The sequence below is a fragment of the Tamandua tetradactyla genome, chromosome 10 (genome assembly GCF_023851605.1).
Source record: "Tamandua tetradactyla isolate mTamTet1 chromosome 10, mTamTet1.pri, whole genome shotgun sequence".
NCBI lineage: Eukaryota > Metazoa > Chordata > Mammalia > Pilosa > Myrmecophagidae > Tamandua > Tamandua tetradactyla.
In genome coordinates, this window is record NC_135336.1 from 96,820,597 (window position 1) to 96,843,024 (window position 22,428).

Here is a 22,428-nt window from a genome sequence, read left to right on the forward strand (position 1 = left end):
CCTGTGGGGTGGGACGGGAGGCTCAGAGGAAGGGCATGTGGGCCTGAGGTCCCTCCGAGTGCACCCCAGGGGCTGGTGGCTCAGAGGGACGCCCAGCTCCCACAGCAGCTGTGCTGGGCTGCACCGGGTCTGGTCAGGGAAGCCGCTCTTGGCTGTCACACCACTGGGGGAAGGGACACGTAGTCCCCTTAGGAGCCCCCAGGTTCCTTCCACGCTCATGCCGCTCAGCTCTGTGAGCACCGCGCTCACCTCCAGCCTGCACATCCGCTGCACACCAGCCAGAGTTCAAACCTGGCATTTCCCATTTGCCTTGTGCAAACCCGGAACTTTCCAATGCCTTCCAGTGCTGGCTCTAGTTCCCAGCTACACTTTCTGTCCCACAGTTTTGTGATGTTCCTACATTAACATAAACTGTGTTGTTAATCAATTAGGATCCATAACATAACAGGGTCCTGGAAGCAGAAGTCCATTTACAGGCTCAGGCTCCGCCTTCCTGCCCAATCCCGGCTGCAGGGTCAGGGGCAGTTATGATACACGTCTTTGTTCTAAGGGAAAGCCGAGTTCAGATCCCAGCTCTAGCTTTAATTAAGGAAGTTACTTAAAATCATTTCAAGTGAGTTGGACACATTCCAGGAGTGGGGGTTGGGACAAACCCAGGAACTTCACTTCAATTTAATTTCAGATAAATGACAAATAATTTTCTTTTAGTATAAATAGGTTCTCATATATCACATGGGACATATTAAACTAAAAATTATTCATTGTTTATCTACATATTTGGGATGTACTCCAAATACATGTTTACCTGGAATTCAGATTTAACTGGATATCCTATATTTTATCTAGAAACCCTACAAACCCCATGCTGGCACCGGTAAAACGAGGAGAATAATTGAATACACTTTTCATGGGGTTCCTGGGGGGATTAAATGAAGTAATGTCAATAAACATCAGTGGACTGTAAATGCTGAATATAGTATAAGTATTACTCTTATATTGATTATAGGATTGCCTTTGACAATCCTGGTTTATGTCTCCTGCCAGTAGGAAATGATTAACACCTCCTCTATTTGCATTCAGAATTCCGCCAGACTGTGATAAATTACACGGCCATGGCAGGTGTAAAGGAGCGTATGTTTCTACACCATTTTGAAGTACACATTGTATACAATGTATTTGGAAATATGCATTGAAATGCGCTCCCTCATTGTAACCAGCAGAGGGCACTGCAGGGCATCCGCTGAATGCGAAAGACCTGGACACACAATTTTACTTTGTAACATCCCTGCGTCAGTTTCCACCACCTACAGCGCCGCCACCTTCCCCCAACACACACGTTTCATTTTATTCAGGGAGAATGGCTGACTCAGGAATTCTATGAGTGCTCACCTTCACATGTGCAAAATGCACACGCACACACACACGCAAGAAGACTGTAAGTCACACTAATTGGAAAATCGATGAGTGAGTATTCTCTACCCATATCTTTTTCTAGAATAAAGTAAAATTGTATCATAATTCCAGCAAAATTTAGCCAGAGCACTATTCTTACTCTAGGCCAGCAGGGATGTGTTTTCTGACTTGCCTGCAGTGTATCCTCATTGTCCAGGACAGTACCGTGCACAGGCAGGCGCTCAAAAGATTGACTGATGATGCAGGAATAAATGAACAAATGGAGGGGCGGAGGGACGGATGGACGGACGGATGTGTGGATGAATTCCAGGGCAGACTATTGAGAGATAAGCATGTAGACCCCATTAGCTGTGACTGAACCTTTCTGAAAGGAGAAATGACGGCGCCCAATAGGAAATGGAGCGCCCACTTGCATTTAGAAGGAGTCTCCCCAGCAGCAGCAATGGGTGACGACTGCTGCCCTCAGGGAGAACCAGAGGCTCTTCTTGGGGATGAAAAGGTGAAGCAGAAGGAAGCCCCCGGACACTCCCCGGCCGTGCTCACTGTCCTCCCAGCACAGGACAAGGCGCCCCTAACGCCGGCCCCGCAGACCCGGTGGGGGGGGGGGGGGCAGCTGCGCGCGCACACGGGGCCGCGCGAGGCCCGGAGGAGGGGCCGGGCTGCCCCTTGCCGCGCGCATGCGCAGTGCGCCAACTGCTCGGTGCGCTCACGGCTCACGGGCCGGCAGGTGGCCCCCATTCCTGTGCTCGGTGGTACCCCACTCTCCCTGGGTCCCTGGGACACCCCAAAGCTGCCCGGGTGGAGAGCCGGGGGCCGGGGCTGATGCTCCCGGGGAGCCTGAGGACACGACGGGGCGGGGCTGTGCGGCCCTGCGGGGACCAGTGGCCCAGGAGGCCAGGAGAGGCAGGTCAGGCCCCCACCCGCCGTGTCCCCGCTGCTGTCGGGGTGAGGGCGCCCAGGGAGGAGGGGCCCGCTGGGGGCACTTCTTGTGGTCGGGGAGCCCCTCCTGGCCCGGTGCTGCACCCCATGTGGTGAGGGGCCCCAGGCCCCAGCACTCAGGGCCCCCAGCCCTGGGGAACCCAGTCCAGCCCGCAGGGGGATCTGAGCCTCTGCTCTGGCCTGGCTGGGCCGGGTGCTGACACTCAGGGGCTGGGCCTGGGCTGGAGCCCCTGGTCCGCTGCCCTCCTGAGTCCAGGCCCTCCGGCCTCCCCTGCCTGGTTTAGTCCCTGCCTGACTTCAAGGGGGCAGGTCCCTTGGCCCCTTGGCACTGGAGGAAACTGAGGCTCTGAGGAGTCATCCTTATCTTGCCTGTCACAGGGCTCTGACACAGCCCAGCAGTGGGTCTGAACCCCAAGGGCTGAGCTTGCACAGCACACACGAGGAGGGGGCCTGAGCCAGCCTTGAGGGTGAGGACAGCGAGGATGGGGCCCCAGGGGGAGCCCTGAGCCAGGGGCTCAGAGCCAGGAGAGGACACCCCGCAGCAGCTCTGAGGGTCCAGGGGCGGGGGTGTTACACCTGCCCCTGGGGTCTTTCCCAGCAGGGAGCACAGGGCCTGGGAGAACCTGGGCATCAGGCCACCCACTCTGTGTCCAGCCAGGCTGGGCCCAAGAGAAAGAGAAAGGAGAAGGAAGGTTCTGCTCCTCCAGGAGCTCATGTTCCCTGGAAACAAGCACGGAGTCCACCCAGGCGGTGACCCCTGAGCACCTACTCCTGAGGGGGCCCCATAAGCCCCCCACCTGATGGCAAACAGGGTCTGGAAGTAGAGACAATTCCCCACCCTACAGGTGAGGAAACTGAGACTCAGGCAGCTGTAGCCAGAAACCGAACTCCTCTGGCCTCTCCTGCCATCCTGAAGCTTCACTGATGGTGACGGTGATTGAAGAGGCTGTTTATGAGGCTCACTGAGCAGGACTCCAGGGAGGGGAGGGGCTGAAGCCACTTCAATCAGTGTGTGCAAGTGGGGTGTCTGTGGTTGTTTTAAATGTGGAGTCACCACCCACACCCATGCCAACACCTTCCTGCTGTCCCTGGGGAGACTCTGGAGAGTCCCTTTGCCTGTTCTGTGACCCTCCATCATTTTAGTGTCAGCCCAGAGCTCACCTGACCCGCCCCTTGTCTGATTACGCACAGGTGGGTGTTGTGCACAGGGAAGAAGGCTTCAGGGAGGCATCTACAGGGAGCTCAGCCTCTTGGGGTTGATGTCCACAGCTGCAAATTCATCCCCTTTGTCCCCCACTGCAGCCCTAGAGATACCCCTGAGACCCCCACCCCCCCAAATGGCAAGGTGTGAGCCAGAGGTGCTTGGCAGGGCCCTGTGGCTGTGGTGGCAGCAGGAAGCTGGCCTCACACCAGGCTCTCCTGTCACCTGCAGGGACCCTGAAGGTCAAGGACGTATAGGAGCGAAGCCTGCAGCCCTACATCGCCAAGGACAGCACCTGTGGGGATGAGACTGGCTGGACCGTCCAGGTCACTGCTCCCAGAGAAGGAGGTGCTCAGCCCTGTGGGCCACCCTCCCATCCCTCCAGCCTCCACCTAGTACAGGGGCAGCCCCGGTGAGCACATGGCCAAGTTGCGCAGTCTCTTATCTCATGCTCAGGAGGGGCAAGACCTCCACCACCTGTGCCCCATCCCCCCAGATGCCCACCTGCCCACCAGAATATGAGGAGGATTCTCATGGAGCCACAGGGACACTGTCCCCCCCACTCTAAACTGTTCACCTCCTATCCGCAAGGCCAGCCTCACCTCCTGACCGACCCTGGAGACCTAGGTAAGGTGCGTGGAGACGATCCCTGAGCAGGTGGGATGCAGAAGGGTCCCAGCCACAAATGGGTGAGTCAGAGAAAAGCCGCCTGGCCCTGCCCTGAGCCCTGGTCTGAGTTCCAGTCCCTGTGGTTTACCCTCCAGTTGGGACCCTTGGACAAGCCCCTTCACCTCCCTGACCAGCGCTAGCCCCATCTGTGATGGGAGGACAGCAGCTCCCTGCTGACCCGTCTCTGTGCCAGGACCTAAGTCCTCCACAAGCTCAGCCCAGGGCCCGGGGCACAGGGACGCAGCAGACGGAGGCAGATCAGTGGTTCCCAGGGTCTGCAGGAGAAGGGAATGCAGCATGGTGCTGAGTAGGGGGGGCGACCATTTGGCGACAGAACATGTTTCAGATGAGATGGTGATGATGGTGGTACAGCATTGTAACGGATCTAAGACACTTCAAAAAGGTAAAAGTAAGAAAATTTAATTTAAAATATATTTTAAAACCAAAAAATGAATACAACCGTAGGGAAAGTAAAATATTAAGAAAAAATTAACAAATAGGAAAAACAATGCCCTGTTCAGAGAGGGGGAGGAATGTCCTTTATGTTTTGGGGACCTGGGTGGGGCAGGGCAGCTGGAGCATCCCCTGCTGCCTGGGGTGAAGCCCGGTCTTCAGCTGGCTCTCCCTGGGGTGGGGACGCTGGAGCCTGGGTGGCTTTTGATGCAGCTCTTGGTCGGGACTGGTGTAGTCGAAGTTTCCAAATCCTGGAGATACGGCTCCAAATCCACACGTGGTTCTGTAGCTGGTGCCAGCTGAAGGGTCAGCCAAAGACCTGGAAATGCAGTGGACATTGCTCCAGAGCTGGTGCGAGCCCTGGTGCCTGAGGAGGGTCTGGATCTGCAGTTGGTGCTCACTCAGGCCCTGGGGTTTAAGCAGAAGGGAAAGCTCTCCATGCAGTGGGTGCTGGGGATGCTGCAGCTCTGGTGTGTGCTGTGGCTGCCTTCCCTGTGAATCAGGCACTGGAGCTGGCTGTGACTGTGAAGGTGGCTCTGAAACTGGCCCAGGAACTGGCATCTTTCCTGACTCACACAGCTCTGCAACTGGAAGAGGAGCTGGTGTCTGAGCTGGATCTGTCTCTTTTTTTTGAGTATCTCCAAGTCAAAGTTTTTATTTCTTAGCTTAACTCTTCTTTAGTTCATAGAATCGTAGAAATAGATTAAAAGCATCTTGGTAGCTATCCTCTTCGATCATCAACTTAAAGCAGGAAACCCACATGGATGGTCAACCAACCTCATCGTAGACACTTTAAGTGATAGAAGTGTCACATATTGATTAGGTATTCCATCCTCCCATACAACTGCTCTGAGTGTTAGAAATCCTTTTCCTAGAATGCACCCCAGATTTCATTACAGTTGAGTTGACTCAAAAGTTTCAATTTTGCCTTCAGGTGGCTCTGTTTCTTGAGGTGATGCTGGCTTGGGTCCTGGAGCTGACATCTGAGCAGGCTGTCCATCTTGAAGAAATGCTGGAACTGGTTCCGATAGTAGCCTGACAATGAAGTTTGTGTCAGAACTGGAATTGTTTCTAAGTTTGAACCTGGTGCTGACATTAGCTTGATGTTTTGCTACCTTAAGTACAGGAAGTGATGCTGTGGCTTGTTGCTCTAGAGCTGGTACTAGAGTTGACACAGGTGTGGTGCAGCTGTATCTACAGTGGATTGGTGTTGGAGCTGGTCCAGAAGCTGGTTCTCTGTTTGGCTATGGGCTGGTTGGTTTTGGATCTGGTTGCACATGAAACGATGGTGTTGGATCTCACTCTGGAACAGGTTGCACGGGACCAAGACGTGGTGTTAGTTTTGACACTGGTGTGAGAGCTGGTGCTGGAGTTGGCTCTGCAGATGGTCTCACGCTTGTGCTCCTGCTGGAGCTGACACTACAGCTAATGCCAGAGCTAGAAGGAGCACTGGATGTAGTCATTTTCACAAGAAGAAGCTTGTGATGGAGCTGGCACTAGTTGGCCGTATAAGGATGCTGCAACTTGTTCTGGGAAGGGCTGTAGCTTTGGAGATGTTGCTGTCTCCACCTCTGGACCTGATGCTCCAGCTAATTCTACCTCCAGAGCATACTTGAGACAGTAGACACGGCCCAGGAGCTAGTGATGGAGTTGGCGGTATCTTTGAAGCTGTTGGAATTCAGGACCTCGGGATGGTTATAGTAATAGAGATTCTGTTGGAGCAGGTGTGGGGAATGAATCTAAATCTCTGACTGTATTGACTTTATTTTATTTTTGAAAATAGTGATACCTATTGATTAGTACAGGAAAATTCTATTTTCATGGAATAAGATGGGTCTGACGTCAGTTAGTGATTTAATGGAATCAGCAGTTCCATTAAAGTCATAGTACATAGAAATGGGCTTTTACTATAATAATAGTAATCACCTGATTTGCTTCCAATGATGTGAAAACTAACTGATACTGTATTGGAAAGCAAGTATAAGGTGCTGCTAATACCAAAGGGCAAGAGGGGCAGCCAGATGGACAAACGAATGAAAAGAGCCCTGATCCCATCCTGACAGGTTTTGGACCTGGTCCTCACTCTGGAGCCTTCCTGGAGCAGGTGCTGGAGGCAGGGCTGGAGCTGTGCGTGTTCCTGGGTCTGGTTCTAAATCTGCAGCTGCTCCGGGGCTGGCTGTGGAGCTAGTGCCGCACGAGAGCTGGTGCAGGTGTGATGCTGGGGGGGGGGCAGATCCCTCCAGGTGTGAAGCGTGAAGAGTCTGTGACTTGCTGGGGAGCATCAGAGAGTTGCTTCTCGAATTGCTCGTGTCTCCCAGGGAAATGCTTGGTGGTCCAGGACAAGCCCAGAATTGTGGTCTTGTGGAGCCCACCTGCACGGTGAGGCAGGGAGAATGTGGGGGCTGAGAGAAGTCCTCAGAGTAGTGGGCCTTCCACATTCCCAGGGGAATGAAATGGCCCTGTGGGGAGGTGACCTGGAATGGGAGCCAGAGGCCTGGCCTTTCCCTACCCTGTCCTCCAGCAGCACCCCTGGAGGGCTGGGCCCCTGTGCCTTCCCTGCTCCTCTCGAGCCGAGACGCCCACGTGCTCTGCCTGCTGAGCTCCAGACCCTCAGCTGGGCAGGGAGAAGGTGAGCACGGGGCTGCCTATCAGAGCCGCATGGGGGGCTGCCTCCTGGCCCCCAGGCTGCCCTCTGACCCCAAGGTGCTGTGACCCCAACCCTTTCTTTCACCCACGAAATTTTGCCGAGTTGTATTTTCATTTTAGTGTCCCTTCTTCTGAGTGATTCCAAGACCTCCCCCTACCTGTGTCCCCATCCCCCCAGGTGCCCACCTGCCACCTGTGGCAGGCGAGACCCCGTGGATGATTCCTTCTCAGTCATGAGTGGATTTAGCAGAGTTTCTGCAGAGGAAATGTCCTGACATGTCCTTGGTGGATGGAACCTTTTGCATGGTCTCAGTCCCAGCCTGGAAGTAGAGAAAGTGGTAGGACTAGGTCAAACTAGGGCCCTGAGATGCCTGCACCATGTCTCCACCAGGGCTGGGCCCAGCTGAGGTCTCCACCCCACACTGATGGCCCATAGAGCAGGACCCTGACCAGTGGTGGTGGGCAGGGTGGGGCTGAGGCAGCTTGGACAAGGCCTGTGTTGGGAGGGAGGAGCAGGCTCTCCTTCCCTCTGGGGACCGTGGGCAACTCCCTGCCCCTCTCAGGGCCTCCGTCTCCTCATGGGAACCAAGGAGGGATGACCACCCACATTGCTGACCCCATCAGGAGGGGATGAGGTGCTTGGGAGGAAAGACCTGTGCCTGAGCAGGTACAGCTCCACCGTGGAGAAGGGAGGTGGAGAAGAGCTGCAGGGATGGCACCTCACTGAGTCCCTGGGGACACCCCAAGCTGGGAGGGGAATCTAACAGCTGAGCATGCAGGGAGGGTGCAGGGAGGGCAGAGAGGGGCCTGCCACAGGGGGCCAGGGTGGTGGCTCAGGGTTGCTTATGGGCAGGGGTGAGACGCCCAGAAAGAGTCCATGTTTGGGTCCCAGTGACAGGTGAAGGGGGGTGCCCCACACTGAGTTAGGGAAAGCTAACCCACAGGATTGGGGGAGCCTTAAGGACATGATCACTTCATGAAGCTGGGGTACACACAGCTTTAAACCATCGCAATAAACCTGTAATTTCCTTTAGCCTTGCTTTGTAGTTTTCGGTGTTCAAATCACTCACCTTTTTAAATATGTTAAACATGTTCCTGGGTATGTCCTTAGCTGGCTCTGACTGTGAAGGTGGTGCTAGAGCTGCCAAGGATGATAGCTCTGGAGCTGGCCCAGGGGCTGGCGTCTGCTCTGGCCCTCACACAGCTCTGGACCTGGCCCAGGGGCTGCTGTCTGAGCTGGCTCCATCTCTTGAGTTGATGTTGGTTTTGTCCTGGAGCTGACACCTGCTGCAGGCCGGGGCATAAATGAAATCAGGAAGAAAGATAGACGATAAACGCTGAGATGGTGTAATCTAGGAATGCCTAGAGTGTATAATGACAGTGACGAAATGTACAAGTTTAAAAACTGTTTTGGCACGAGGAGGAACAGAGGAATGTCATTACTGCAGGGTGCTGAAAACAGATGGTAGTTAATATTTAAAATTTCAACTTCTGTGTGAGACTAAAGCAAAAAATGCTTACTTGGTACAAAACTTGTACTTTGACTAGTGCATTTCCTAATATAACTTATGTGGACAGCTTAATTGAACACCATAAGGACATGGAACCTTGAGTAGAGCATGAGATTTTGTTGGTTTGTCCAGAGTGATGCCCCGATAAATTCCAGAGTGATTGGACAGTGAAGAAAAAAGTATTTGCAAAGTCCACTTCAGGGAATGGTGAGGAAGGTGGAAAGTTCAACTTCCCCAAGTTGAATTCTTGATATTCTCACAAGCAGTGTGGACAACCAAAGCTACAGGCTGAGCCCCCAGTCTTGGGGGTTGTTCATATGAAACTTAACCCCACAAAAGATAGGTCATGCCTACTTAAAATTAGGTCTAAGAGTCACCCCAAGAGAACCTCTTTTTTGCTCGAAGTGGCCTCTCTCTCCAGCCAACACAACAAGGAAACTCGCCACCCTCCCCCTCTTGGCGTGGGACATGACTCCCAGGGGTGTGGACCTACCTAGCAACGTGGGACAGAAATCCTAGAATGAGCTGAACATCAAGGGATTGAGAAAACCTTCTCGAACAAAAGGGGGAAGAGTGAAATGAGACAAAATAAAGTGTCAATGGCTGAGAGATTCCAAACAGAGTCGAGAGGTCATCCGGGAGGTTATACTTAGGCATTAAATAGATATCACCTGTTAGTCACGATGTAGTGGAGAGGCTGGAGGGAAGGAATGGCCTGAAAATGTAGAGCTGTGTTCCAGTAGCCATGTTTCTTGAAGATGATTGTATAATGATATAGCTTTCACAGTGTGACTGTGTGATTGTGAAATCCTTGGGTCTGATGCTCCTTTTATCTACCTTGTCAACAGATGAGTAAAACATATGGAATAAAGATGAATAATGGGGGGGAAATGTCAAAATAAATTTAGATTGTAATGCTGGTGATCAGTAAGGGGGAGGAGTGGGGGGTATGATATGAAAAACAAATAATACTTATAATAAAGAAGTGTTTATTAGAAGTTTGGCAATAACAAAAAACTGTGCGTCAAAGGACATAATCAAGAAAGTCAAAAGACAACCTACAGAAAGGGAGAAATTCCTATGTCTGATCCGTGTTTAATTCATCCAGAATATATAGAAGCCTGCCACCAGTAAACAACAAAAGCACCTACAACCACATGTAAAACGGGTGCAAACATAAACAGGCATTTCTGCAAAGAAGAGATGCAAAGGGACCACAAGCATATGAGAGCATATTTAACATCAACAGGCGTTAGGGAAATGCAATGAGGAACCACCTCACAAACACTGCTGTGGGGATGATTCAGCTGGAGGTGGGGAAATGGCAGGATGTCGGGTCACAGAACCCACAGGGGTCTGCCTCCCCAGGGCATGCGAGGGCATCCAGGAGAAGAGGGAGCTGGAGGCCTGTCCCCATGCTGGGCACTGAAAGGTGGGCGAACCCCAGAGGGGAAGAGGCTCCTGGAGAGAAGGCCTCAGTTTCCCCTTCTCTGATTGGGCTAGGAGAAGTGTCACCCTCGGTTCTCCACCAGTGCCCCGCGGTGCTCTCAGGCCCTGAACGATATGTTCCACTCGCTTGGGGACCTGGTCAGCAGAAACAGGTTTGGTGGTTTGGGGAACTGAGCGCTTGGGGTGGCACAGAGCATGGCAGAGCACCACACCACCTTCGGGGGCGCAGGGAGAGGACACACCTTGTGGAAGCATGGAGGAAATGCTAACGAGAATGGGATGCCTTTGGAGGTTTACACCCAAGGGGAACAAGGCTGCTTTTCTCTGACTTTCGAGCCACCCTGGATGTGGACTGAGAAAGGAAGTCAAGGGGTTTGTGACTTTCCCAAGACCACAACTGTGAGCTCAGCCCTGAGTAGAGGTGGGTCCCTGCTGCCTCCACCCCACACGCCGTCCTTCCCCTTCTCAGCCTCTGCAATAGCACAGGTGAGCCCAGCCTCAAGTGTAAGAGGAATTATCACACATCCCCCATCGGTGGCCCTGGGCAGGAGAAGCTGGAATGTCCCTTGAGCAGGAGGGGGAGGGGGAGGTGCTGAGAGGCACCAGCACTTGCAGGAGCACAGAACTGGGAGGAGGAGAGTCGGGTCTGAACCAGACTCTGAGCCCTCAGTTTCCTCCTGACGTCCCCATGCCGTAGGGTGCAGTGTGGAGGGTTGTGAGGGTGACACAGTGCAGGGAGGGAGATGACAGGGAGCAGAGGGAGGGCGGTCACCCCACAGAGGAGCCCGGGGGGAGATTGCATTCATGGAGGGGACCAAGGAAAGGGACCAGGGGGTGACCTCACTTCCTTGGAGAAGGAGCCTAACAGAACTTGGAACCCCGGTATCCAGGCACCTACATTCTAGACACAGCCCCTAACGGCTCACTCGGAAAGAGGTGCTTGAGAGAACAAGATGTTCTCCTGTTGTCTACCTGTGGGCAGAGGCCGTGGCCTCAGGAGACCCCATGGGGACAGCCTCCTCCGACGCTGCAGGCGCTGGCTCAGCTCCTGCCCTCGAAACCTCTGGCCTTGTACCAGGAGGACCCCACGGGTAACCCAGGGTCCTGTCCAGGAGCTCAGGCCAAGTCACCCTGGTGGTCCTGCCCAGACAGCCTGAGACCTCCCAGTCCCAGAGTGGGGGGTGGGGGGTGACATGCGCAGGGACAGGCACTTGGCAAGGTCAGGTGGTTGGGGATGGACACCTGGTGGACCTGTCATGCCCCCTTCCAGGTCATGGCTGCGTGGGGTACGGAGAGCAGGAGAGGCACCCACCTCATGGCTTCACCCAGAATCATGGAGTTGATGTCTCCTGTCCTCCCAGCCTATATGATGGTCTTCTCTTTACAGACCTCCACCCGGAAGAGGGGCCCAGAACTGGATGATTATGACTTCTACACCATCCCTGTGACCACAAGACCTGTGGACCACAGCAACAGCAGTGCCCAGAGGAGACTGCAGGTGAGATGGGGGCATAGAGCTTCACTCTTAGGTGCCAAGACATCGATGGGGCGTCCGGGAATCAAAACCAGCTTGGGCAACCCCTACGATCACTCAGGAATTCCAGAGTGTAGGTCTTCATCCTGACTCCCAGACAGATCTGTTATTGAGAAACCTAGGGTGAACCCAAAGAGCACATGTGTTTCCTACTGCTAACCAGGGTGATGAAAACATTGGAACGGATGCGGAGGAGAGGAGAACAGTAAAGAACCTCCAGAGGGCCAGCTGGGGAAAGAGGACCGAGGATCACCAGGTGCCTCTTCAGTTGCACAGGGAACCCTGTGTGTTGGCCAACATCCTGGGGAATGGCGGATACATCACCCGCCACCAACAGGTCCTGGACCAGATGGCCACCAGGTCAGTGCCCTTTCAACATCACTGCAGAGTCAGTTAGCACTTGCCATGGGATCTGCGATGTCTTATCAACTCCCCAGGCCTCAGGGGATACATCTGAGTGGTGGGAGTGAAAGCACACAGGACACAGGGCTATTGAGAACACAAGGGGATGAGCCATGGGATGGGCGGAGCCAAATGAAGCCTCTCAAGTTGGGCATGGGTGACAGGCTGTTCCTCTCTTGCCACAAGGGCAGTGTGCAGGAGGAGACCCTCACGGGCAGGCAGAGAGAAATCAACACATACTCATAACCTTCTGTTGTGCTGCCCTGACCCTTTTGGCACCCATGGAGGAGCCATTCATGGCATGTCCTTATCTCTTCCCTCATAGTGTGAAGATGACTCTGTTGACCACCTGGAGGAGTCAAACCTGGTTCAGGCCATCCACAGGGCCTGTTGGTTTAGAACCTGAGCTGTGCCTGGTGGCCACAACTACAATCTTTGAATTTATTTACAAGATCACTTCCCCGGGGAACATGAGAACGAGGTTCCCACCAGAACAGCAAGTGTGGCAGCTGGTCTCAAGGTCAGTGCCTTGTTCACCATCCCTCATGATTCAGCAACCCCTGCCATGAGACATGGGATGTCACTTGCTGTCTCTGATCCTCAGGGGCCATGACCAAGGGGTGGGATTGAGAGAACCCAAGACGCAGGCTATGGTAGCACAAAGGTAATGATCAGAGGATGAGCGCCCTCAAGTGGAACTTCTTAAATTGAGCATGGGAGATAGGCTGTTCCTCTGTTGCCCGAGGGACAGTATAAGGCATAAGACCCTCACGGTAGGCAGAGAGAAGTCAACACTTGCTCCTGAACGTCCATTTATGGTGTCCTGACCCTTCTTCCAGCCATGGAGGAGCCACTCACGGCATGTCCTTCTCTTCTCCCACGCAGTGTGAAGAGGACCCTCCATGGGACCTGGAATCCAAACCAGGCCAGACTCAATACAGGGCCAGTTAACATCTTTCAGAGGGCCAGCTGGGGAAAGAGGACTGGGGATCTCCAGGTGCCTCTTCAGATGTACAGGGAACCCTGTGTGTTGGCCAACATCCTGGGGAATGGCGGATACATCACCCGCCACCAACAGGTCCTGGACCAGAAGGCCACCAGGTCAGTGCCCTTGCTATCATAGCCACTGACTCAGTTAGCACTTGCCATGGGATCTGGGACGTCTTATCAACTCCCCAGGCCTCAGGGGATGCATCTGAGTGGTGGGAGTGAAAGCACACAGGACACAGGGCTATTGAGAACACAAGGGGATGAGCCACGGGATGTGCGGGGCCAAATGAAGCCTCTCAAGTTGGGCATGGGTGACAGGCTGTTCCTCTCTTGCCACAAAGGCAGTGTGCAGGAGGAGACCCTCACGGGCAGACAGAGAGAAATCAACACATTCTCATAAACTTCTGTTGTGCTTCCCTGACCCTTTTGGCACCCATGGAGGAGCCATTCATGGCATGTCCTTATCTCTTCCCTCATAGTGTGAAGATGACTCTGTTGACCACCTGGAGGAGTCAAACCTGGTTCAGGCCATCCACAGGGCCTGTTGGTTTAGAACCTGAGCTGTGCCTCATGACCACAACATCAGTCTTTGTATTATTATTATTAAAGACCATTGGTCAGGGGAATATGGGAACAAGTTTCCCACCAGAGCACAACATGCATCAGCTGGTCTCAAGTTCAGTGCCCTGCCCACCATCCCTCTCAATTCAGCAACTCCTGACATGAGACATGGGATGTCACTTGCTGTCTCTGATCCTCAGGGGCCATGACCAAGGGGTGGGATTGAGAGTACACAAGATGCTGGCTTTGGTAGGACAAAAGGTAATGAACAGGGGATGAGGTTCCTCAAGTGGAGCTTCTTAAATTGAGCATGGGAGATAGGCTGTTCCTCTGTTGCCAGAGGGACAGTGTGAAGAATGAGATGCTCAAGTGTAGGCAGAGATAAGTCAGCACTTGGTCATGACCTTCCATTTATGGCGTCCTGACCGTTCTTGCAGCCATGGCAGAGTCACTCATGACTTGTCCTTCTCTTCTCCCACGCAGTGTGAAGAGGACCCTCCACAGGACCTGCAGTCCAAACCAGGTCAGACCCAATCCAGCGCCAGGTGGTGGACAACCTGGGCAGTGCCTGGAGTCCGTTAATTTGTTCTCTCCAAGCACATTGCTGGGAAACCAGCAAAGAGTTTATGTTTTTTTATTCATAATTTTTTTCCTTGTTTTTTCCATTTTCTTGTTTAAATAAAATTTAAATATTTATTTTATGCTTTTGACCCGTGTCTGTCAGTTCCTTCGATACATTGCATTCCTCTCCTACTTTGCATCTGATCTGGGAACCCACCCCACAGTGCAGCCACTCTTCTCTTGCCTTTTTCTGACCCTAGTATCCACTGATCTGCTTCTTTGTCATGTGTCCTTGTTCCCGGGAGTGGTGCTCACTGCTTAGACCCTTTATTCCTGGGCCAGAGATGGGATGAGGGAGGGAACCTCTATCCTCACTTGACAGATGGGATGGCCCGGCTCAAGGAGGTTAAGGTCTTGCCCAACTGATTTCATCTGGAAATTTGGGGGTCAGAGACTGGAACTCAAATCTGGGGCCAGGCTTTGTCATCTGATTCATGCCTTTGTGGGTGGGACCCTCCTTTTTCAGCTCTTGCCCAGGGCTGCTCCCCCTGCCTAATCCAGGTGTGGCTGGGTCAGTCCACAAGGGACCCCGGGTACAGGCAGAAAGTGGACCGTGTAGAGCAGGTGGGAAAGGCGTGCCTGCGGCCTCATGGAAATTATCCACAGGAACTCCTCCACCGTGCATGGTAGCTGGGCATCTGGGAGGATGGGACAAAGGGGGTTGGAGGTCTCAGCTGTACTAAAGAAGAGAACAGACACTGCCCTGTTTGGCCAGGTGTTCACAGCGCATTCCAGTCCTGCAGGTGACGTTGGAAGGAGGTTGGGGGCAGGGCATGGAAGTTTCTGGTGAATTTCTCAGGATTGACAAGGAAATTGGGATCCTCATGTGGGGAAAGGGAAAGCTGTGGCAGATCATGGAGTTAGCTATTTTACTTGTATTTACACCTTACCCTCTGTGAAGGTTTGAGGCATCTTCCTCCTAAAATTCAGCATCAGGAAAGATTTTTTCTCACCAAGTGGATGCGTGTTCCTTGTTTGATCAGATAAAAAGTTTGCCCTGAGATGTTTCCCTCTTTGCCCTGACTAAAAGCAAGCTCCTAGTTCAATTTCTGCTTTCATGCTTAAAGCCTCATCTCAGACTTCTGTGTGTTAGTGTCCCTAACTTCTTTCATTCTGATTGACTTTTATCATATGGAGTCTTAAATGTGTTCACGGGCTTCATCTCTTTTGAAAGGGATGACATGATGTCCTGTAGAGCCATGAACCAGAGACCACCAGGCTGTGCTCTCCCCACCCACAGAGCAGGGGGGCTGGGAAAAAGACTTCCTAACCATCCAGGGGGTGGCCTGGAGGGTGGACAGTCTGTGCAGGACTGGGTGGGTCAGCGCTGCAGGGATGGGTCTTGTGAACACCACTGAGACCCGGAGGTGAGAGCAGGTGGTGGTGGAGGCTGTTGGGTTGACAGCAAACCATGGATCAAATCGACCCTTCCTGTGGGTCTGGAACCAGTGTAAGTGGGAAATTGACCCCAGACCTGGTTGGACATTTCAGGGAAGTCCAAGCAGCCACTTCTCACATGGCCACCTGAGGAGGGACCGGCTAAGGCCTGTCGACAGGTGCCCCAGCCAGGCTGGGGACAGGGGCCAGCCTGGTTTGGGCCGCCACACAGCGTCCCCCAGCAGATGGGTTTAAGCCAATGAACCACCCGAACCCCATCCCTGAGCCTGATGTGGGAAATGGAAAGTGCCGGTGCCCCTTCCCCACTCGAGCTGGCTGGGGTAGAATCAGGTCACGTGGGGCCGTGAGCTCTTCAAGGTCAGCGGCCACCCCGTCCCTCTGTCCTCAGCACTGGGCAGGGTGGGAATAGCAGACACCGGGTGAAGCCCACGCCGCTGACTTCCTGGACCTGGCGTCTGGGGCTGCACAGAACTTACCAGCCTCCCTGCCCCAGCACGGAAGGAAAGGGCCCTCTGCTGAATGTTTTCCTGCATGCATGTGCACACGCATGCACCACGCACACACACACACACTGTTTTTCCTCCTGCATAGGTGGATTTATCAAAGGCTGCCTTCTTGAGGTGAGGTCAGAGAAACTTATCCCTTCAACTCCTTCCAAATGCTGTCAGGAGATGCTGGCTGGAAGGAGGTGAGAAGGGGACAGGCTGGACTCCAGAGGGGCAGGGAGGTGAGGGCCTGCAGCCCGAGGTCATGGCAGGCAGGGAGTTTGCTGCAGGTAGCCCATGGGGCTGGGTTTACCTGCAGGACAGGCGCCATCGAGGCTGACCCAGGAGGGGCGAGTGTGAGCTGGGATCCCGGCTGGCTGGCCCCAGGAGTGCAAAGGAGGGAGACCCTGTCTGCTTTCTAGATGGCACTGAGAAGGAAGGAGGGGATGTGCACAGAGCCCCAGAGCCCCGTGGCACCCATGGGGGTTCTCCTCTTCTCTGTCCCTTAAGGGCCTTTCCTGAGATGGCTAGGGGAGGAGGTGAACGGGCTGTCCAGCTGCTGCCTTCTCCATAACGCCTGCTACTTCTTGAACTTGCTCTGTGCTTGTGGCTCCTCGTGCCACCCTGCTGGGGACCTCAGAGCTGGGCGTGTGGCTCTGGTTGAGAAGCATAGCGTTTGGGGCTCCCCTCAGCTGGGGCTCTTCTGAGACGAGGCAGCAGAGGAGGGAACCGCCTCGGAGGGCAGCGCGGGTGGGAGGCTGTGAGAGGCCCGCAGGGGTTGGTCCCGGCTCTGCGCCCCTGCCCTGGGAAGCCCCGACCTCCGCCCGCACCCCCAGGACAGCTGAGCGCTGACGGCCCCGCTGCTTTCCAGCACCCTGCCGGGCCCTTCTCGGGCCTCCCGCCTTCCGCTCGGCCTGGGCATCGGGCCACTGGGGACCCGGGGGCTGCCAGGGGTTCCGGCCGCACTCCTCTCCTCTGAAGCTGCCCTGGGACCTCCCGGGGCTGCCTGGCCCCTGCCCCTTCCTGCCCGGTGCTTCCCTCTCTGCCCTCAGCCACCCCATCCCCACCGTCCTGCTCGGGCCTGCTCTGGCCCTGCCCGAGGGACCCCCATCCGATGGCCTGGCTTCCCCGGGCTCTCCCTGTCCTCTCCAAGGTGTCAAGCCCCTCTGCCTCGGATGCTGGCAGGTGCCCCAGGCTGGTCCTGGCTGGCACTGAAGCCACTCCTGGCTCCTGGGCGTGCCCAGCACCTGGCCTCGTCCAGCCCCGAGCAGCCCCGTCCTGTGCTGACTCAGGGGCCCTTTCTTCTCTGCTAGGACACGTCTGTTTCTGCCCCTGCCGAGTGGTAGTGACCATTTCCTTTCCTTTGCGCCTGGGCCTGGCTGGTGGGGAAAATGGTGTGCCAGACGGTAGGGGTCCTGCCTCTGGGGAGTCGTATGCTCCAATCGCAGCATCTTGTTCATGAGACTCATCACTGATGGCCGAGCCGAATTCAAAACTCAGATAATTCCAGATCTATGTGCATAGGAACACAATTCTAAGGCCAGTGTGGTGCGTTTTTGCCCTGATTCTCCTCTTTTCCTTTCTCACGTCAATTCTGATGTTTGGAGGCCTGGGGACAGGCTCTCCTCGGGTGACGACGGGTGGCTTCCGTCAAGGTCATCAGCGCAGTGTTCAGAGCTGCCCTGCCACAGCCCCAGCACGGCTAGTGGACGTCTTCCACATGTGCACTTAGACAGGTTCCAATGAGAAAATGGTCCATGAGACAGAAAATGGAAGGTTCTAGAAATTGTAAGGCCTAGACCTAGAAATTGGCACAGTGTTCCCATTTCCTTGCTGGCTGCTTCTCTCGGCTCCGATAAGCCACCCCCTTCCCTGGCACCTGGCAAGGCCCCCAGCTTCACACCCAGGAACAGGGCATCCCACCCTCTTCTGCCTCAAATCGATGACTTCCTCCTCTGCTCCCAGCTGGAGAAAATGCTCTGCCTTTAGAGGGCACATGTGATTTGACTTGGTCCATTTGGAGAATCCCCCTTTGCCCTATACTGTGACACCCCCAGACAACTGCCAGCTCCCCACAGCCACAGTTCTACCCACCCCCAAAGGGGAGGGACTGCACAAGGATATGAGCCTAGGGCGTCATCTTGGGGTCCTGCCTGTGAAAGTCACATCCATGCATCCTCTCAGCCAAGCAGGCCTGGGGTCCAGACTCCAGGAGGGGCCATGGACACCCACCTCTCAATGGGAAACACGTCCAAGATTTGGGGTCATATGGCAGAACCACCACATCTCCCAACTGTTTGGGGTGTGAGAGCCGGACATGAAGGAGAAAAGGGGATGACCTGTGTTAACAAGCGGGTCTGAGACACGCAGGCCTCCAGCTCTAGACCTTGGGTCGCACGATTCTGCCGTCCTCCAAGTGATGAGAGACACTGCAAGGGCCATGTGCTTTCCTCAATGGGGGAAATGAAGCAACGTCAGCTGCTGGGTGAGACAGCTTCAAAGTGCGCAAACTCTTTTAAAAGCATTCACGAGCTTTGGGGGCTTGCTATTGGCTCACTGGCCCCAGCTGGGAGCACCCCACTTTGTCACTGCCTGTACAGGACACACTGCACATGCTAATGGCTAGACAAACAGCAAAAGAAAAACGGCCTTTGAAAGTGAACTTAGATTTTCAAAAACTAATAAAATGCTTTTTCAAAATGCATTCCAAAGCATAGACAAGTATACATTGGATAATATCCTGGATACATGATCATCTAATTGATTCCCTCTACTGCCTTCTCAGCCTGCACACTTAAAGAAGCACATGGCTTTTTGGAGCGGCCCAGGTGGCAAGACCCTGAGAGCAGACTCCAGACCCAGCCAGCAGGGAGCTGAGGCCGTTGGTCCGACAGCCTGCAGGGAACCGAAATCCACCAGCAGCCAGGAAGGCCTGGGAGTGGATCCCCTGGTGGAGTTTTCCGATGAGGCCCCAATCCTGGCCAGCCTTGCTCACAGCCCTGCCAGGGAGCCTCCAGCAGAGGACCCGAGGTGCCTGGTCTCCTCCCCACACCTTCTCTGAGATAATAAATGGGAGTTGGTAGAGCAGCTTTTGTGGCTGTTTCTTATACAGCATCGATAAGTAGTACTTCATCATAGGGAAAATAAGAATAATTTATCACATGGGTCATGGTTGGAAATAGGTTTAGAGAATTATGCACATGCAAAATAGCATTGTTTCGTCTAATATAACAAATTACTTTGTTAAAATGAATCATAAGATGACTGAGTTGTAAAGAGTTTGAAGGCAGGGACTGTGTATTTCTGTTCCTTCCTTCTCCACACACCAACCGACCTTCTTGAAAGTATTTGCTATTCAGTAGATATTCATTGAATTTAAAAAAAAAAATACTTATTTAACTATCAAGGAAAAGTAAGGGTCATAAGGCTGTCTACTTTCTACTGTATTGTGAGCACCAAGGGAGACAATGTATACAGACTCTGCAGAATCATGGTACTTAGTACAGGCTTATTTCTGTGCCGATGAATTTGATCATTTTTATTAATTCACATAATAAATACATCATGTCCTTTAAGAGCCATGACACAACAGAAGAAGTCCCTGCTTTGGGGAGGGTTATATTCTACATTCTTTGTCCTAGAAATGAACAAAGAAACAGACAGATATATGTCAGATGGTGGCAAATGTGATAGAGAAAAATGAGTTGGGGCATAAAGGACTGATGGTGAGATGCTATTTGAGTTGAGGGCAGCAGGTGTCCTTGCTGTTGGCAGGTGTGTTAGGTGGCGGGGGGTGCAGGTGTCATCATGATTCATGATGACAAGCAATCTTCAAATCCTGATGACTTAACACAGCCAAAGTTTCTGTCACACTCACATCACAAGGGTTGGCAGGGGAGTTCTGCTCATCTGACCTGGTCAGACGCCGGGTCAATGGAGGCTCCATCTTAAACTGCTGCACTGGGACAGAAATGGGACACGTCATGTGGCGGGCATTCAAGTACCCGCACTGGTAAACAGGTCATATCTGCTCATGTTTCACTGTCCAAATCAAGCCAAGTGATAACCGAACTTGAAAAGGGGCAGGGAAGTTCCCGTGTCTGGAAGGAGAAAACCCACATTGGACGGTCAGTGCAAACACGGCACGGAGCTCTACAGTCTTACCCCAGTTATCATGGCTTCCCCAGGGTTTATTATCACTTCTCCCCTGTTCATGGCTCTCTGCCCTCGGCAGCTTCTGTCACTGGCTTCCTTTTCCATTTTCAGTGCTTCCTATAAATATCCTGCTGGCAATTGGTCTATATCAGATTCTGCAAAATACAGCCCACGGGCAAAATCTAGCCTGCTACTGTTCTTGGAAATAAATCTTATTGGAACAGCTTGGCCCTTTCATTTAAGTGTTGTCTCTGCCTGTTGTTTGCTACAATAGCAGAGCTGAGTAGCTGTGACTGGGACACGGACTGCAAAGCTGAAGGTATTTACTGTCCGGCTCTTTAAGAAACAGTTTGCTGACTCTGGATCTATATAATTTAGATTTTTTTTAAATTTTTTATTAATTAAAAAAATTACAAGAAACAAACATTCCCAACACATACACTCAGCAATTCACAATATCATTACATTGTTGCATATTCATCATTATGATCATTTCCCAGAACATTAGCATCAATTCAGAAAAAGAAAAAGACAACAGAAAAAGATAACAAACAGAAAAAAAAAATTTACATGTCATACCCCTTACTGATCCCCTTCATTGATCACTAGCATTTCAAACTAAATTTATTTTAACATTTGTTCCCCCTATTATTTATTTTTATTCCATATGTTTCTCTCATCTGTTGACAAGGTAGATAAAAGGAGCATCAGACACAAGGTTTTCACAATCACACAGTCACATTGTGAAAGCTGTATCTTTATACAATCATCATCAAGAAACATGGCTACTGGAACACAGCTCTACATTTTCAGGCAGTTCCCTCCAGCCTCTCTGCTACATCTCTCTCTATTTTTTTTTTTTTTTTTTTTTTTACATGGGCAGGCACCAGGAATTGAACCTGGGTCCTCTGGCATGGCAGGCAAGCATTCTTGCCTTCTGAGCCACCGTGGCCCGCCCTCTCCATTATATCTTGACTAAAAAGGTGATATCTACTTAATGCGTAAGAATAACCTCCAGGATAACCTCTTGACTCTGTTTGGAATCTCTCAGCCATTGACACTTTGTCTCATTTCACTCTTTCCCCTTTTGGTAGAGAAGGTTTTCTCAATCCCTTGATGCTGATTCTCAGCTCATTCCAGAATTTCTGTCCCACATTGCCAGGAAGATCCACACCCCTGGGAGTCATGTCCCACGTACACAGAGGGAGGGTGGTGAGTTTGCTTGTTGTGTTGGCTGGAGAGAGGCCACATCTGAGCAACAGAAGAGGTTCTCTTAATAATGGTACAGCTGTCACAATGTGACTGTGTGATTGTGAAAACCTTGTGTCTAATGCTCCTTTTATCTACCTTGTTGACAGATGAGGAGAACATATGGAATAAAAATAAATAATAGGGGGAACAAATGTTAAAATAAATTTAGTTTGAAATGCTAGTGATCAATGAAAGGGAGGGATAAGGGTTATGGTATGTAAAATTTTTTTTTCTGTTTTCGTTTTATTTTTCTGTTGTCTTTTTATTTCTTTTTCTGAATTGATGCAAACGTTTTGGGAAATGATCATGATGATGAATATGCAACTATGTGATGATATTGTGAATTGCTGTGTGTAGCAGAATAAGCATGTGTTGGGAATGTTTGTGTTTCTTTCTTGTAATCTTTTTAATTAATAAAAAATCTAAAAATTTTTATATGGAAGCATGTAAGAGGCTTGAAATAGTCAAAAATACCTTGAAAAAGAATAATGAAGTTGGAAGATTCATGTGACCATGATTTTAAAACATATTACAAAGCTACAGTAATAAAAACAGTATGGTACCAGACTAAAGACAATTAGAACATGGAACCAAATTTAGAGATCAGAAGTAAACTCATGTTTCTGAGCAATTGTTCTTTGCAAGGGCACCAAGTCCACTCAAATGGGAAAGAGTCATCTCTTCAACAAATTGCACTGGGAAAACTGGCCCTCCAAGTGCCAAAAAAAAGAAGGGTGACCCCTATCTCAA

At 52.2% G+C, this 22,428-nt stretch overlaps 1 protein-coding gene and 1 long non-coding RNA gene across 6 annotated transcripts in view; one reads left to right on the forward strand and one right to left on the reverse strand.

The window, feature by feature from the left end:
- Positions 1–22,428, reverse strand: part of LOC143648657 (uncharacterized) — a 223,063-nt gene that overhangs the window by 40,564 nt on the left and 160,071 nt on the right. The gene's annotated exons all lie outside the window — the stretch shown is intronic.
- Positions 1,856–14,207, forward strand: LOC143647735 (uncharacterized). The gene is made up of 7 exons (XM_077117504.1): positions 1,856–2,165; positions 2,256–2,320; positions 11,669–11,779; positions 11,979–12,175; positions 12,543–12,737; positions 13,103–13,318; positions 13,687–14,207. Exons 1-7 carry the CDS (start codon positions 1,856–1,858, stop codon positions 13,931–13,933), a joined length of 1,341 nt encoding a protein of 446 aa, XP_076973619.1. The 3' UTR covers positions 13,934–14,207.